The 14,334-nt window shown below is 47.5% G+C and overlaps 1 protein-coding gene across 1 annotated transcript; it reads right to left on the minus strand.

Annotated features, from left to right (window-relative positions):
* Nucleotides 1-510: 510 nt before the first annotated feature.
* CEP41 (centrosomal protein 41) lies at nt 511-14,092 on the minus strand. The gene is made up of 11 exons (XM_086610540.1): nt 14,060-14,092; nt 13,039-13,102; nt 11,885-11,932; nt 6,695-6,756; nt 5,293-5,362; nt 4,666-4,801; nt 3,512-3,663; nt 3,125-3,192; nt 2,182-2,296; nt 1,773-1,988; nt 511-644 (listed from the first exon to the last, which is right to left on the minus strand). The coding sequence occupies exons 1-11, from the start codon at nt 14,090-14,092 to the stop codon at nt 511-513; spliced, it is 1,098 nt and encodes a 365-aa protein (XP_086466666.1).
* Between the last annotated feature and the right edge of the window lie 242 nt (nt 14,093-14,334).

Below are 14,334 nucleotides of genomic sequence, written 5' to 3' on the forward strand. Positions count from 1 at the left end.
TTAAAAAAAAAAACAAAACACCTTATGGAATCTTCTCCAACATTTTGGCAGGTTGCTGAATGTCTGTACCTCTGCTACAAAACACCAAGCATTTTGCTCACAGATGATTTCTGGCCCGTTTACCTTCACACGTGTTCTCCTGCTCACAGAGTCTGCGGTTCCGGGCACAGCACGAGAGTTTCAGACACAAATTCCTTCGTGTGAACTACCAGCTGGGCAGAACTGTTTCTACTGGTCATAGGCTTTACTACCAGTTTCCTCCCTCCTGTACAAAACCAGTTACATCGACTCTGCCCTGACCCTGTACCTAAAGGTCAGCCTTCCCAACACGATACCATTCCTGCTTCTAGGAAATGCCAGCCGTTCCGGCTCCCCCAGCCTTACCCGAGCTGCCACGTCTACACCACCGCTGCTTTTCTCCGCGGATTCCTAAAACGACAAACAGGCTGCACTGCGCAGGGTTCCCAGAACCTGGGCATTCATTTATTCAGCAGAAGAAGACACCGTTGCTTATTTCCATGGCCTGGAGGCTGCTCCTGCTGAGCGAGCGGATCCCACGTTGTCAGCGGTGCTGGAGAGACTGGGGCTGCTCTTCACGGCTGGCACCCTGGAGTCGCGGCCTGAAGAACCACGGCTAAGACGGCCTGGGGAAAAATGATCAGAAACTGCGTGTGTGACGGAGCACAGGGACACAAAAAAGGTCTGTTGCCTATTTCTGGCTCTCCAGCTCTCGCTGTAAACACAACAGACCCATCAGTAATTCAGTGGGGGGTTCCAGGCAGTCTCTATCCAGCTGTGCAGGCCTATGAATTTGAAAAACCTACTAATCACCAGTAAAACCTAAGGACGTTTAAATATAGTGGGCAGACTGGACAGGCTGGAGAGGCGGGCCGGTGAGAACCTCGTGAAGTTCAACAAGGCCAAGTGCAAGGTCCTGCACGTGGGTTGGGGCAATCCCAAGCACAAGGACAGGCTGGGCGGAGAATGGATTGAGAGCAGCCCTGAGGAGAAGGACTTGGCAGTGCTGGTGGGTGAGAAGCTCAACATGAGCTGGCACCGTGCGCTGGCAGCCCAGAACGCCAACTGTGTCCTGGGCTGCACCCAGAGCAGCGTGGGCAGCAGGGCGAGGGAGGAGATTCTGCCCCTCTGCTCTGCTCTCCTGAGACCCCCCTGCAGTGCTGCGTTCAGCTCTGGGGTCCCCAACACAAGAAGGACATGGGGCTGTTGGAGTGGGGCCAGAGGAGGCCACGGAGATGATCCAAGGGCTGGAGCACCTCTGCTCTGGAGACAGGCTGACAGAGTTGGGGCTGTTGAGCCTGGAGAAGAGAAGGCTCCGGGGAGACCTTCCAGCACCTCCCAGTGCCTAAAGGGGCTACAGGAAAGCTGGAGAGGGGCTTTGGACAGGGGTGTGTAGTGACAGGACAAGTGGCAATGGATTTAAACTGAAAGAGGGGAGATTTAGGTTAGATCTAAGGAAGAAATTTTTTTAAATGAAGGTGGTGAGGCACCGGAACAGGTTGCCCATGAAACAGGTTGTCTATGATTCTATGCCTGCCCTCACCAGGCTGAGGATTTTGCCACTGTGTAGCTATAGAAGATTTAAGTTGTCTGGGATCAGCACAGCACAGGTTTTGGTGGATCTTCTCAGTCAGTTTGGAAAAAAATTCTCCCTCCAGCAATGTCATGGGAAGAACATAGCAAAGTAGAGAACTGCTGCAGGGCAGGCTCAAGAGCTACAGAAAGCAGCTGCAGCATTTGTCCTGGAGTCTTACTGGCAGTATCTGAAGGAACGTGCTCCTCTTCCAAGTAGTACTTTATCTTTTGTAGATCATCTGCAGAAAATCTCCATTTGTTCTCAGCACGTGCGGGTAGCAGTTGGGAAGAGGGCTTTTTTCGGGTGGATCCAGTGGGAGCTGCCACCCGGCAGGACACGGGGAGTGAGCCAGTGATCAGACCTTCTGGGATCTTCTGTGCAAGGACCTTCAGGCCTGCAGACATACAGATCACACGTTACCAGTGACCACCAGCCAAGATGGGATCAGTGATTTTACCAGTCCCAAATAAAACACTCGATGGAGATGAACATCCAGCTCTTTCCAATCTCCAGCTCACACAACCCTTTCTCTCTGCTCTCAGTCTCCCCACTCGAGATCTCGGGGAGTCCTGCCCATCCCCACTTACCTCCAGATAACATGAACAAGTTCTCAAAGCCCCTCTCGCACATGGTTGTCGCAGCCTGGCTGGCTAACCTCTCATCATTGTCATACAGAATGATAATTTTTCCATGTGCGTTTTTCTGACAGGTAGAAGAGCTAAGGATCCATCTGTAAACTTAAGGTGACCGTTAACACCTTCTAGAAAGAAGACGGGAGACAAGCAAATGGGACTGGAGACTGAGAGACTCCCTACTTGATTTGTGAGTACCAGGCAGGAATGCCTTCCCTTCACCTGTGCTTTAAAAGTGATTTCTCAGTAGCTGAGGCTTGCCAGAGGCTGGAAAGACACAGCCTAATCCCCACTGGAGTCCAGTCCCTGCAGCAAGCGTCCACCACTGTTTTGAAGGTTACTTAGTAAGAGGCAATACCAAGAAGCACCTTTGTTTACAACCTCCCCTCTCCCCTGCAGCCCTCAAGCTAACAGCTCGGGAAATTATCAGCCTAATCCTAGCCAATAATCCTCTTTCTGTCCTCCAGAGAAAAGCCAATCCCCATCAAGGTGCTGAGAGGAAGTCAAAGGATTTGGTGAACGCATCCCTCAAGAAGCCCAGCGCTCCAGCAACAGCGAGGGACAGGTGCCCAAGTAGTACAGCTTTGCCTTCCAACAGCCAAAATCCCAAGAAAAAACAAATTCAGGCAGCTCCCACCAGAGTCAAGAGGTGTTATAGCTTGAGGAACTAGAACCTGGCATCTGATGGTGGCAGCAGACCCCCACCAGGCAATCCCAGGCAGCATTGAGGACCTCCCCTCCCACTCTCCTTGTAACGCCCAGATCTTGTTTGTTAAGCATTGTCCCAGTCACAGTGACTGCTTTAGCTCCAATGATTTTTGGAAGCCCTCACCAACATCCACCCCCCATTTCTTTTTTTTTTTTTTTTTGATTCCAGCACTTTATATGTAAAGGATACATATTCCAGAATACTATTTGTGTATGGATTCATGGTTCTAGACAGCGTTGGAATAGGGTAGGAATAAGCTGCAGAGAAGAAAAAAAGAAGAGAGAAAAATCATGCAGTGGCTGAACACCAACCATCACACAACCTGGAATACAACTGATGTAGACTTGTTCGAGTTCAACAGACTTGAAAACCTGCTGGATAAGGGATTAACATCAGCTCGGTCCCTTCATCCCTCTCCAGGAAAGACAGGTGTACTGGATGAGGGTCTAGAACATTCTGCACCCAAGTGATGTCCCACCTTGGGGCAAGAAATGAAGCCAGCCAGAATATGACACAAATTGCTGAATATATGATCCCAGTTGAGACTAGGCTGCTGTGGGATTCTGGTCTCCTCACCTCCAACAATGTGACATTGGTCATATTCATCTCGGTCTCGTACATCCAAAAGCAGGAAGGGGCAGTCGGGATACGGCGTGTCTTTAGCTGGAGTGTCCACTTTCTTTGGAGTGTCCTTTTCTATATCCATTTCGCCAATGCCACTTATCACACTAGGAGAGGAAAGAGGAGGTTACAGTGCCAGCTCTCACTCTGAACGCTTCCATTCCTCCTCACCAGGTCAGAGTAGTTTTCCACTGACTGTTCCAGTAGCCCATTTACATTCCAGTACAGCCAGACACCACATAAAAATGGAGAGATGTTATTTCAAGCTTTCCAGTAGATACTAAGAGATCGATTTCATTTTTATCTATATAAAAAATAACCAGAGCACAGCCTTGCTATGTGAACATACCATACTCTTCTGGATTAGCCAAGTCCAGGTGTTTTGTGTCCTAAGTGACCTTGAGGTGAGGGAGAATAATTCTAAGAAGGTGCCAATGTCGAGATGTCAGCAAGTCAGACACACTAAATAACTGTCAGTCATCTACAAGCAGTGCTCTGCAGAGGTTTCCAGTTTCATCACTGGATTAGATATGGGACATGAACAGAAGCCTCCCGACACTCTTACTGGTCACTAAATTGATGGCTTTGATAGGTGATGGCCAAGCCTGCCAGGCCAGCATCTCAACTCTTCTGTTAACATTTGCCCAGGTACAGCGAAGGAAGGGCTGAGACAGAGCTTCCTCTTACAGCGTTTTCCTGGTACCTCTGACCTTGACTAATGATATATCGGGTTTGGAAAAGGGACTCTCGTTCTCAACCACAGCACAATCCGTTAAAATCATCAGGAAGGCACGTTACTGAGTTTACCAGAGCAGTTTATAACATGGATTCTTGAACCCAGGGACCTGGACTGAATCCCACAAACATATTTCCTTGTCAGCCGTTCAGACAGCCATCAGGTGGCAACAGTGTTGGGTTACAGCTGCAAACCAAACTCCTTCAGACAGGAAAACCTGCCAACCCTCTCTCTCGCTCACATCCCTGGACCTGCAATCAGGCTTTAATGAGAAGTACAATATAAAGCCACTAGCAGCAATTTAAAATAATTAGCTGGGTAAAAACAATTAGCTAGTAAGACAGGAAGAAAATTGTGTATTATCATCAGGCACCTCTGCAGCGTGGACCGATAGGATTCCCCAGCTCCTGTGTTGTTTATAAACAGCACTGGACTAGGTGTCCCATCGGGGCTTCCTTTCCCATTTGTCCCTTCTGTGACTTCAGCATCTGGAACAGCAGAATGACCATCTGGGGAAAGAAGAGGGTACGAAGAGTTAAAATGCTGCAGGAAATAAACAAGCAGGTTTTAAGCTCAGGTTCTATTCTTAGAAGAAAGAATTAAAGACAGAAGAATTAAATTCAAGACAGCCTTATCTTCATCCTCTTAGAAGGATGACTTACTGGGAGCCTCATATTAAAAATAATAAAGAGCCATGTGATTTTTAAGGGCTCAAGATCTCATTTTAAGAATTCAATAAAAGTGCAATTCTTGATGTGTGATGTTTACTGAGCTACTACAATAAACCTGGCAGCACGAGGCCTTTCTTATTTGCAAAACCCTTCTGGTTTAGGAGTGTTTCTGTTCCCAAAGTGGAATTGCTGCAGGCCACAGGTTAAGTTCTTTTTCCCTCCTGACTAAAAGACTTGCTGAATAGTCAGCTGTGCCTGTCAGGATACGGATCACCACATGACAGCGATCTACAGCTCTTTCTCTTTGTGCTTACAATAAATATTGTTACCTTCCAGCTGGTGGATCTCCTCATTTGTCACTTCTAAGGTTTCATCAGATAGAGAGGCAACCTGGACGACCTGCAGGAAACAAAAGCAAGCAAGGATACCTTGATACTCGTGCACTCGTCCCACTGAAAGACACAGGGATCAGCTTAAGGAAAAACAATCCTCGAGCCAAAACACATTTAACTCAATGCAACTTCTACTGCAAACGTGTCCTTTTATTAAAGGAAAGTTGCAGCAAAGAAAAAAAATAAAGAAAAGCCAGATATGCTGTGCTGGCAATATCAAATACCAGAATGTGTTCTGATATTTATGAAGTTCAGTCACTGGCTGCAACTGAAACACTTCAGAGTGTACACTGCACTGGCTAAAACTGCACATGGTTAACTGGTCTGTGAGAGCAGACCCGAGATACTCACACACTGCATCAGCTCGTCGCACCAGTGAGTCACAGGACTGGTCTTTACAACCAGGGGAACTAAATATATGATCCTTCAGAAACCCATTCCTTCAATATTTGCAAGTTTAACCTTCCCTTTCCTTCTCTTCTAAGAAGAAAGCTTGTCTTTTTCTAGTTTTTACTCATTTTCTTGAACCAGCATGTAAGCAACACACAGCTCTTTATTTACTGATCAGATTTTCCATTTTTAGTATTTGGATTCATTACTTTTTAATTAAAAAAAATACACAGGAAGCCTTGAAGTCACAACCTCCCCACCTTCTGCAGTTAAACTCACTATTTGGGAACGCTTCAGGCTGTGACTACTTGACACAAAGCTCAGTGAGATCAGATTTGAATACTTTACATAGCCCTTTTCTTTAGTAAGCGGCCAGAAGATCCTCTTAAGGGGAAAAAAAAAATAGGGAACAAATTTCAAAGACAGAGTCATTACAAACTTCAATTTGCAACTAAAAGCATTTCAGAACTCTCCGAACATTGGCCTGAATGGTTTGCTTTTATGAAGGGAAATTTATGAGGGCAGGGAAGGTAGGGGAAGGGCTCTTTACATTAGTGATGGGCAATAGAACAAGAGGAAATGGGCATAAGCTTAGTCAGGGGAGATTCAGGTTGGATGTTAGGAAGTATTTCTTCTCTGAAAGGGTTGTCAGCCACTGGAATAGGCTGCCCAGGGAGGTGGTTGAGTCCCCATCCCTGGATGTATTTAAGAATAGGGTGGATGAACTGCTTAGGGATATGGTTTAGTGGGGATTAGGGATGGTTGGACTGGATGATCTCTAAGGTCTTTTCCAACCTAGAAATCTATGAATCTATGAATCTATGAAGAAGTCGACATAGAAGAATTACAGGATAAGGCTACATAACTACACAGAAAGCTTTAAACAAAGCAAAAATGCTGTTCATAAAAGATAACGGTTTTCAGAGGCCAGAGAGGGAACCATACGTACCAACTGGGCCAAAGTAGTCACTTTCAGTCTTTTAAACAGCTCATCTTTTCTGTATCTGTAATCTTGGAAAACAAAACAGAAGAGGACAAGGTCAGTTTTCAGGTAATTCCCAGCTTTTGCAAACACCAGGTAATGGGCTCGGTCCCTGCTATCCTCTTCTCCAGCAAGGCAGGATTTCTGGGCACTGAGCTTGGGCTGGAGGGTCGGAGCAGCAAACCTGAAGATTGTGAAGAGTAACACGGGTTATAAAGAGAGAGCTCGTCCCAGTAGGATTAAAGTGGAGAAGGCAGATTGAGTTGCTTTGAGATTTAAATGTCCATTACTTTGTGTTTTCTGCTCTTGCTGGGGAGGAAGCAGTTTCCTGAATGTATCACTTTGCCTGTTGTTCTTCGAAGCCCACTACAGCTGCAAAGCCTCTTAGAATCATAGAATCCTGGAATGGTTTGGGTTGGAAGGGACCTCAAAGATCATCCAGTTCCAACCCCCCTGCCATGGGCAGGGACACCCTCCACTACACCAGGTTGCCCAAAGCCCCATCCAACCTGGCCTTGAACACTGCCAGGGATGGGGCAGCCACAGCTTCTCTGGGCAACCTGTGCCAGTGCCTCACCATCCTCAGAGGGAAGAATTTCTTCCTTATCTCTCATGGAAATCTCCCCTCTTTCAGTTTAAAGCCATTGCCCCTTGTCCTGTCACTCCAGGCCCTTGTAAAAAGCCCCTCTCCAGCTTTCCTGTAGCCCCTTTAAGTACTGGAAGGCTGCAAAAGAGTTAATTTACCTGAATTTTTAATTTGTGTAAGTGACAGCAGAATCAGGGCGTGGGGGCATACAGTGCTCCCCAATCTCAGACTATGTGTTTTCCAATCCTAAACTAAACATGTGTGTTTAATCCTACCGATTAACACTCCAGGTTTTATAGAATCATAGAACAGTTTGGGTTGGGAGGAACCTTAAAGATCATCCAGTTCCAACCCCCCTGCCATGGGCAGGGACACCCTCCACTACACCAGGTTGCCCAAAGCCTCATCCAACCTGGCCTTGAACACTGCCAGGGATGGGGCAGCCACAGCTTCTCTGGGCAACCTGTGCCAGTGCCTCACCACCCTCAATGTGAAAAATTTCTTCCTTAGATCTAATCTAAATCTGCCCTCTTTCAGTTTAAAGCCATTGCCCCTTGTCCCGTCACTACATGCCCTTGTAAAAAGCCCCTCTCCAGCTTTCCTGTAGCCCCTTTAGGTACTGGAAGGCTGCTAGAAGGTCTCCCCAGAGCCTTCTCTTCTCCAGGCTGAACAGCCCCAACTCTCTCAGCCTGTCTCCATAGCAGAGGTGTTCCAGCCCTCGGATCATCCTTGTTTTCCTTTATCTGACAAATTCCAGTTCCTACAACTTGCTGACACGGGTATCTAAGGGACGGATAACTGCCACAAGTTGCTTAACGCAGAAAACCGGACAGCAGATCGGCGCGGGCACCAGTTTGAAGCACACAGAATTGCTACGGAGAAACTGGACTAATTAATCCTGAAGACAAAGCTCAGGGAGCAAGAAAGCTGAGCGGTCTGTTGGAACGCCTGGCAAACTGCCAGAGCAGAGATTAACGGTGCTGAGTACGCGAGGACGAGGATGGAAGCCTGATTGCAAACAGACACTTGAGATGCGTGAACACCAGAAAGGGAGAAGCCTTCCAGTGTGAAACAAAAGGGTGGATGTAGTCGGAGAGAGAAGGTAAGGTATCAGTAGGAACATCTTGATAGGACACAGCCTCCCATGGGAAGTAACGGAAACCCTGTCCTTTGGGAAACTTATAGCCAGAAAGAAGACAGCAGAGGAGGGGAGGGAGAGAAAAAAACCAACCAAACATAATAATAATAAAAAAAGAAATCAACACTGCACCAGCAGGGGAAGACAAAGAAGATGAACAAAATTCTCTTGCCCAGAGAAGCTGTGGCTGCCCCATCCCTGGCAGTGTTCCAGGCCAGGTTGGATGGGGCTTTGGGCAACCTGGTGTAGTGGAGGGTGTCCCTGCCCATGGCAGGGGGGTTGGAACTGGATGATCTTTGAGGTCCCTTCCAACCCAAACCATTCTATGATTCTATAAAAATTCCACCCGTGCCAGGCACTGCAGCTGTACCAGTTCTTCACGCAGATCTTTAAACTGGGAGAAGCCATGCTCTAATAAATCTGAACTCTGAAAAAAACAGGACCGCTCCTGCTTTCTTTTCCTCTCCCCTTACTAGGCTCCACCTCTGAAGCCACAATTTTTATTTTTAAAAAAGGAAAAATCCTCTGCATTTTTCTAACAATTTCAGTAACTGTTGGAGGATATTCCAAACTGGTCTCTCTCCAGCTGTTCAGCTAAGAGGGCTAACAACAGAGTACAGGACCTTTCTCAAATCCAGCCAGTTAAGCAATCCTAAATCCTCTAAAACCATCTGCTGAATGCTCCACAGCTTAAGGAAGGGAAGGTCGGGGAAAAGGGGGAAGGGCTCCAATCCATATCCCTGTAACCACGGAAAAAAATCACCGCAAAATTAGCTGGTGGGAACTCTCCAGGCTGAGATCTCTTCCCAATCCAAGTGCTGACCACACACCCCAGACAAGATTCCCTCACAAACAGCCAACAGGTACATCAGAGCAGCAGAACTGACACAAGAAGAGATGTTGTGAGCTTTCATCTCTGTTTTTTTTTTTTCTACTCCTATCCTTTCCTCCTAAATCCACTTCCAGAAGAGGTAGGCCAACTAATTTCCAGCATTCAGAGCAAGGAGAGTTCCCAAATTCAACATCCTTCCCTAAATAATGTTTATTAAGCTGCAAACCAAGTGTCTACTTGCTACTTAACTTGCCTTAGAAAAAAAAAGAGCCCATCCAAAACACCCCAGTGCACTGCACTGTGCACTACAGCTTCCAAACCATAGGTCTGACGTGCAAGACCGGTGCGTAAACTAGATTTCAGAATGCCAATTAACATGAAAATAACCCTCAAAGTTTGGGCAAAACCACCCGGTTTCAAGCCTCAAGCTCAGGTTGCCAAAGCCTACTTGGAAATAACAGCAGCAACTGTCTTTTATGCAGCCCCATTTCACAAAAAAAAACATGTGTAGTGCATGTCCAAATGATGAAAACTCCCCAGCCAGGGACAAAAAGAGCCCTTCAGTCACACGAAGAGCAAGAAATAAGCTTCATTTAGAAGGAAAAATAAAAGCAACAAAGATTATGAAGTGCCAGATGTCCATAAACACCAGCAAAGCACAACCACTGTCACAGTGCTCATACAAAACAGCTGCTGGATGCTTCCCGTCCACCTCAAGCAAGGATTATTTCTCCCAGAAGAAGCCTTGTGACCTAGACCTTGCCTTTACCACCCAAAATTACTTCTACCAACAAGAAAAAACGAAACAAAACTGTTGCTATGACAAAGCCTGACCTGGAGCAGAGCAACCTGAACGCCTGCGTGAGCCTCCCAGCACCTAGCAGAAAGCTCAGAAGTGCTGCTTCCGACTTGAGAAGCAACACGACGTACCCGGCTCCGTCCTGGAAGGTCCATTCAGATTTTCTGACATTTTTTGGCTTCAGTGAACCAGTTTGAAGCTGTAATTATTGAATATTCAAGAACGTGCTGCTCGGGGCTTCGGAAATGAGTGAAGCAACAGCAGAGGCAGGGGAGAGACTTGGTGTCTCCCCTCAAGTCGGTCCTCCGAAGGACAAATCATCGTGGTTCCAGCTCTCTTATCATCTTTGGTTCCACGGCAGGCTCACGGTGTTAGGTCCCACTCTCTCACGTTACACAAGAGACAGAGATTTGACTGTACTGGGTATTTAAAATCGTGTCCAAACGGTGTCATCTATCCATGAGAAATCAAGGGGGAGAAGTTTCTAAGCTGCCTGGGAACACAAGGGACCTATTCAGCACAAAAAATAATGAGGAAGTTTCTGCTGGGCTCCAGAACCACAATGAAACAAAAGAACTCCCTACACGAAACGAAATCAGATTCGCAGCGGAGATTGAAAACCAACTAGACCCATACAACAAGATTGTCAGTGCAGATAAAAAGTGATGGCAATCCAGCGCTAAGCACTGAAATTTTAGTCAGGCAACACAGGATTTTGGAAAGGAGAGTCATTCCTTTTTCGATTTTCCCCAAAGACTCCTGGGGTTTTTAAAAAAAACCCCAACAAATAAACTAGCAACAAAGGACCATTTTGCACAAAGCCAAGCACAAATACATTTACCTCCTTTATAATCTGAATGTTACCACCTTAGAGGAACACAGTAAGTGGGTCTAAGAACTAAACCTGAGCATTCAGAATCCTAATTAATCCTCATTAATGGGGAGGAGTTGTCTTTCACATCGATAAATGCAGCTTTTGGGTTTAATAGCTTTCCTGGCTCTCTATGTGAAAATGATCTGGAAAGTATCTGAAAAGAAAGCAGTAAAACGTTAGTTTTATTAGTAAGAAGTTTTTTTTAAAAAGCCTATTTTCAGTGGGAAAACAGAGTGAAATTAAAATTAATTAGGCTTTCATTAGCCTGAAGTACCCCCAGTCTTCAAAACATCGGCGTTGTTCCGGTAAACAACGTTATTCTGGTAAAATCCATGAGTTACCCAGGAACCAGCTTGTCTCTTCCCTACCTTGGAGCATCTGATAGAAACCCAAGTGTGCTAAAACGATACAAAAGATCTCAGGTTTAACCATTTTGTGACCTAAAAGCGAAACAAAGTCTCAGAAGCGCAGTCTGAGTCTTCCCAGATGAGTTCAGTCTAGTTTTCTTAGTCCAGAGAGCTTCTTCCTGTCTGGTTTCATAGAATCACGGAATGGTTTGGGTTGGAAGGGACCTCAAAGATCATCCAGTTCCAACTGGTTTTCATTCAGTAACAAAAATTGCACAAAGAAGGATCTCGGAAGGCTCCTGGACCTGCCTGGTTTCTCAAGTGAAATCTGTAAAGCGCTGTGAAAGACAGAGAAATAAGGCACGGGACAAAGCAGAAGGTGCCAAGGAATCAGGGTAGAAGCATCCTTGTGTCCTATTGCTGTGTGTTTCTGCAGTTCACGCCTGCAAACAGCTTTGGGAATCATCAGAGTGGAAATTTCCAAGCAAACAGGGTCTGGGATTCAACCCAGCTCCTCGATGCTCTTTCAGCTTTGAACTAACCCACCGCAAGTTACGCTCTGCTCCTCTCCAGATACTCACTTCTTCTGATCTCTTCCACCTTCTCAGTGTATTTTGCTAAGCTATTCCCTGTAATGAAAAAAAAAAAAAAAAAAAAAAATCAATCAGTTTGTTTCAAATTTTTTATTAGTGGTTTTCTTCAGCGCTATTAAGGCTCCAATTTCATTTTTTTGAAGAAGATCAGACTATGATAACAAATGTTTGCTGCAGATCCTCTTTCCCCACGACAATACAAGGCAGCCATAAATTAAAAAGTACCATGATCTTCCTCTTAGCACTCTTCTCCGTGAGGAAGGCCGAGCTAAACAGCAAAGTCAGTCAAAGGACTTGCTGGAACCCGGCTGCCTCTGGGAACAGGGAGTGCTCCGTATTTTAAAGCCTCTGTACTGGACAGGGAAAGTCACTGGGAATGTTCATGACCAACAGAAGCTCAGATCTTCTGCACAGCCCCCCAGCATTATTTCAGTTCTTCTACACAATGCACTTGAGGTTTATTTTACAAGATTTTCAGTAAGGGATGCAAAAATATCTACACCCTGCTAGTCAGAACAGTAATATTCCCCAAAAAAACAGCCTCACAGCACCACTCCCGCTTACAAGTTCCACACCAAGCCCTCTCTACTCAAAAGTGAAAGTTGTTTTGATCATGCTTGGGAACTTATCACCTTCAGAAAGCCACTACCTAAAACTCAGTTGCTCTCTAGGGAAGCTGAAATCTGGACCTTGGTATTCAAATCCTGCCTCCAACACGCTGCTTTGAGTGCAACCACGGACTCGCTGTCCCTTCCCCAAAGTTTTTGTGTGGATGCTACAGGCAGGATAAAATGCAACTGCAGAAAACACAACCTACTGGATAAAATGCAGCTGTTTTAACATCAAAAGAGGCCAAAAGACCTTCTCCAAATACTTATTTTCACTTACCCCCTTATCAAGATACTAGTTTATCCAAGAAAAGCCCACACGTGGGAACTCCAAGACCGGTAATTTCCATAGGAACCGACACAACAGGGCACGACGTAATAAGGTGAGATACATCACTATCGCGACAAGAGTTCTGATACAGCTGCACAGCATCCGGAGCAGAGCAGCTCAGGGCAGAGTTAAGACATTCAGCACATGTTTGTGTATTCCTCCATCAACCTTTGGTGGTTTTACCCTACGACCATTTCACTTACCGGTATCGAGGCGGGTTTTTATGTGCCGGTATCTGGGATTCTCAGGGATGCGCCTGGTTAAATACTGTTGTAAAAAGGAAAAGATAAGAAGAAGTCAATATCCAGCCATGTATTTGTTTTAAAGGCAAAAAACACTGACAGAAAAGGCGATTCTGACAAGCTGAGAGAGTTGGGGCTGTTCAGCCTGGAGAAGAGAAGGCTCTGTAGTGATTTTATTGCAGTCTTCCAGTACCTAAAGGGGCTACAGGAAAGCTGGAGAGGGGCTTTGGACAAGGGCGTGTAGTGACAGGACACGGGGCAATGGCTTTAAACTGAAAGAGGGGAGATTTCCATGAGATCTAAGGAAGAAATTCTTCCCTCCGAAGGTGGTGAGACACTGGCACAAGTTGCCCAGAGAAGCTGTGGCTGCCCCATCCCTGGCAGTGTTCAAGGCCAGGCTGGATGGGGCTTTGGGCAACCTGGTGTAGTGGAGGGTGTCCCTGCCCATGGCAGGGGGGTTGGAACTGGCTGATCTTTGAGATCCCTTCCAACCCAAACCAGTCTGTGATTCTATAATTCGAAGAGCTCTAAGAAACAGCAGAAAGAGCGAGAGCACAGACATCCTCTCAGACGTCCTCTGCTCTCGGGCGGACAGAAAGACCTCCGAATCGCCAGCTCCACATTAAATCCCTGCCCAACCGCCTCTTTAAAGCCTCAAAAGGCGCATTTCTCTCCCTTTCTCCACTCGCAACTCACGCGGAGCACACCTGGCTCTGGGGGTGTCAGAAAACCGCCCCCCCCCGGCCCCGAGTGACGCCTCTGGAGGCTGCTCCGGCCCACGGAGGCCCCCGCGAGCTCCCCCGCAACCCTCCGGACACTCAGATCCGCCGGTCCCCGCATCCCGCAGCGCTCAGGGACGCCGCCGGGGCCCCTGCGCCCCACAGGCCGCCCCCTCAGGAGAGGAGGCGGCCGCTGCCCCCCGACCCGGCCCCCCGACACCCCCCCCCTCCCCCCCCGCTCGTGGGAGGGCCCCTCATCCCACCTCCGGGTCCCCGACACTCCTCCGGCTCGACATCCTCCGGCAGCCGCCGCCACAGACACCCCAGCGCCGCCCTCACTACCGCCCGGCCGCCCGCCGTCCGCTTCTGGCGCCCCACTCCGCAACAACCCCCTCCCCGATTGGCCGCCCGTAGCGCCCGCGCCCAATCAGGCGCCGCGTAGGGGCGCGAGCGGCTGACAGCGCTCAATGGTCGCTGGGCAACGGGGGACGCCGCGGCTGCACGCGGCGCGACGCGCGGGAAGCGGCGGCGGACGGGG

The sequence above is a fragment of the Tauraco erythrolophus genome, chromosome 4 (assembly GCF_009769465.1).
Source record: "Tauraco erythrolophus isolate bTauEry1 chromosome 4, bTauEry1.pri, whole genome shotgun sequence".
Taxonomy (NCBI): domain Eukaryota; kingdom Metazoa; phylum Chordata; class Aves; order Musophagiformes; family Musophagidae; genus Tauraco; species Tauraco erythrolophus.

Excerpts from the sequence above, each read along its gene's own strand:
- CEP41 (XM_086610540.1), bottom strand. The coding sequence starts at position 14,092 with ATGTCGAGCCGGAGGAGTGTCGGGGACCCGGAG. Across the intron at positions 11,933-13,038 it reads AAAAACCCGCCTCGATACCG|GGAATAGCTTAGCAAAATAC; the intron begins GTAAGTGAAATG and ends TTTTCATTACAG. Across the intron at positions 645-1,772 it reads CGTTCCTTCAGATACTGCCA|GCCGTCTTAGCCGTGGTTCT; the intron begins GTAAGACTCCAG and ends ATTTTTCCCCAG.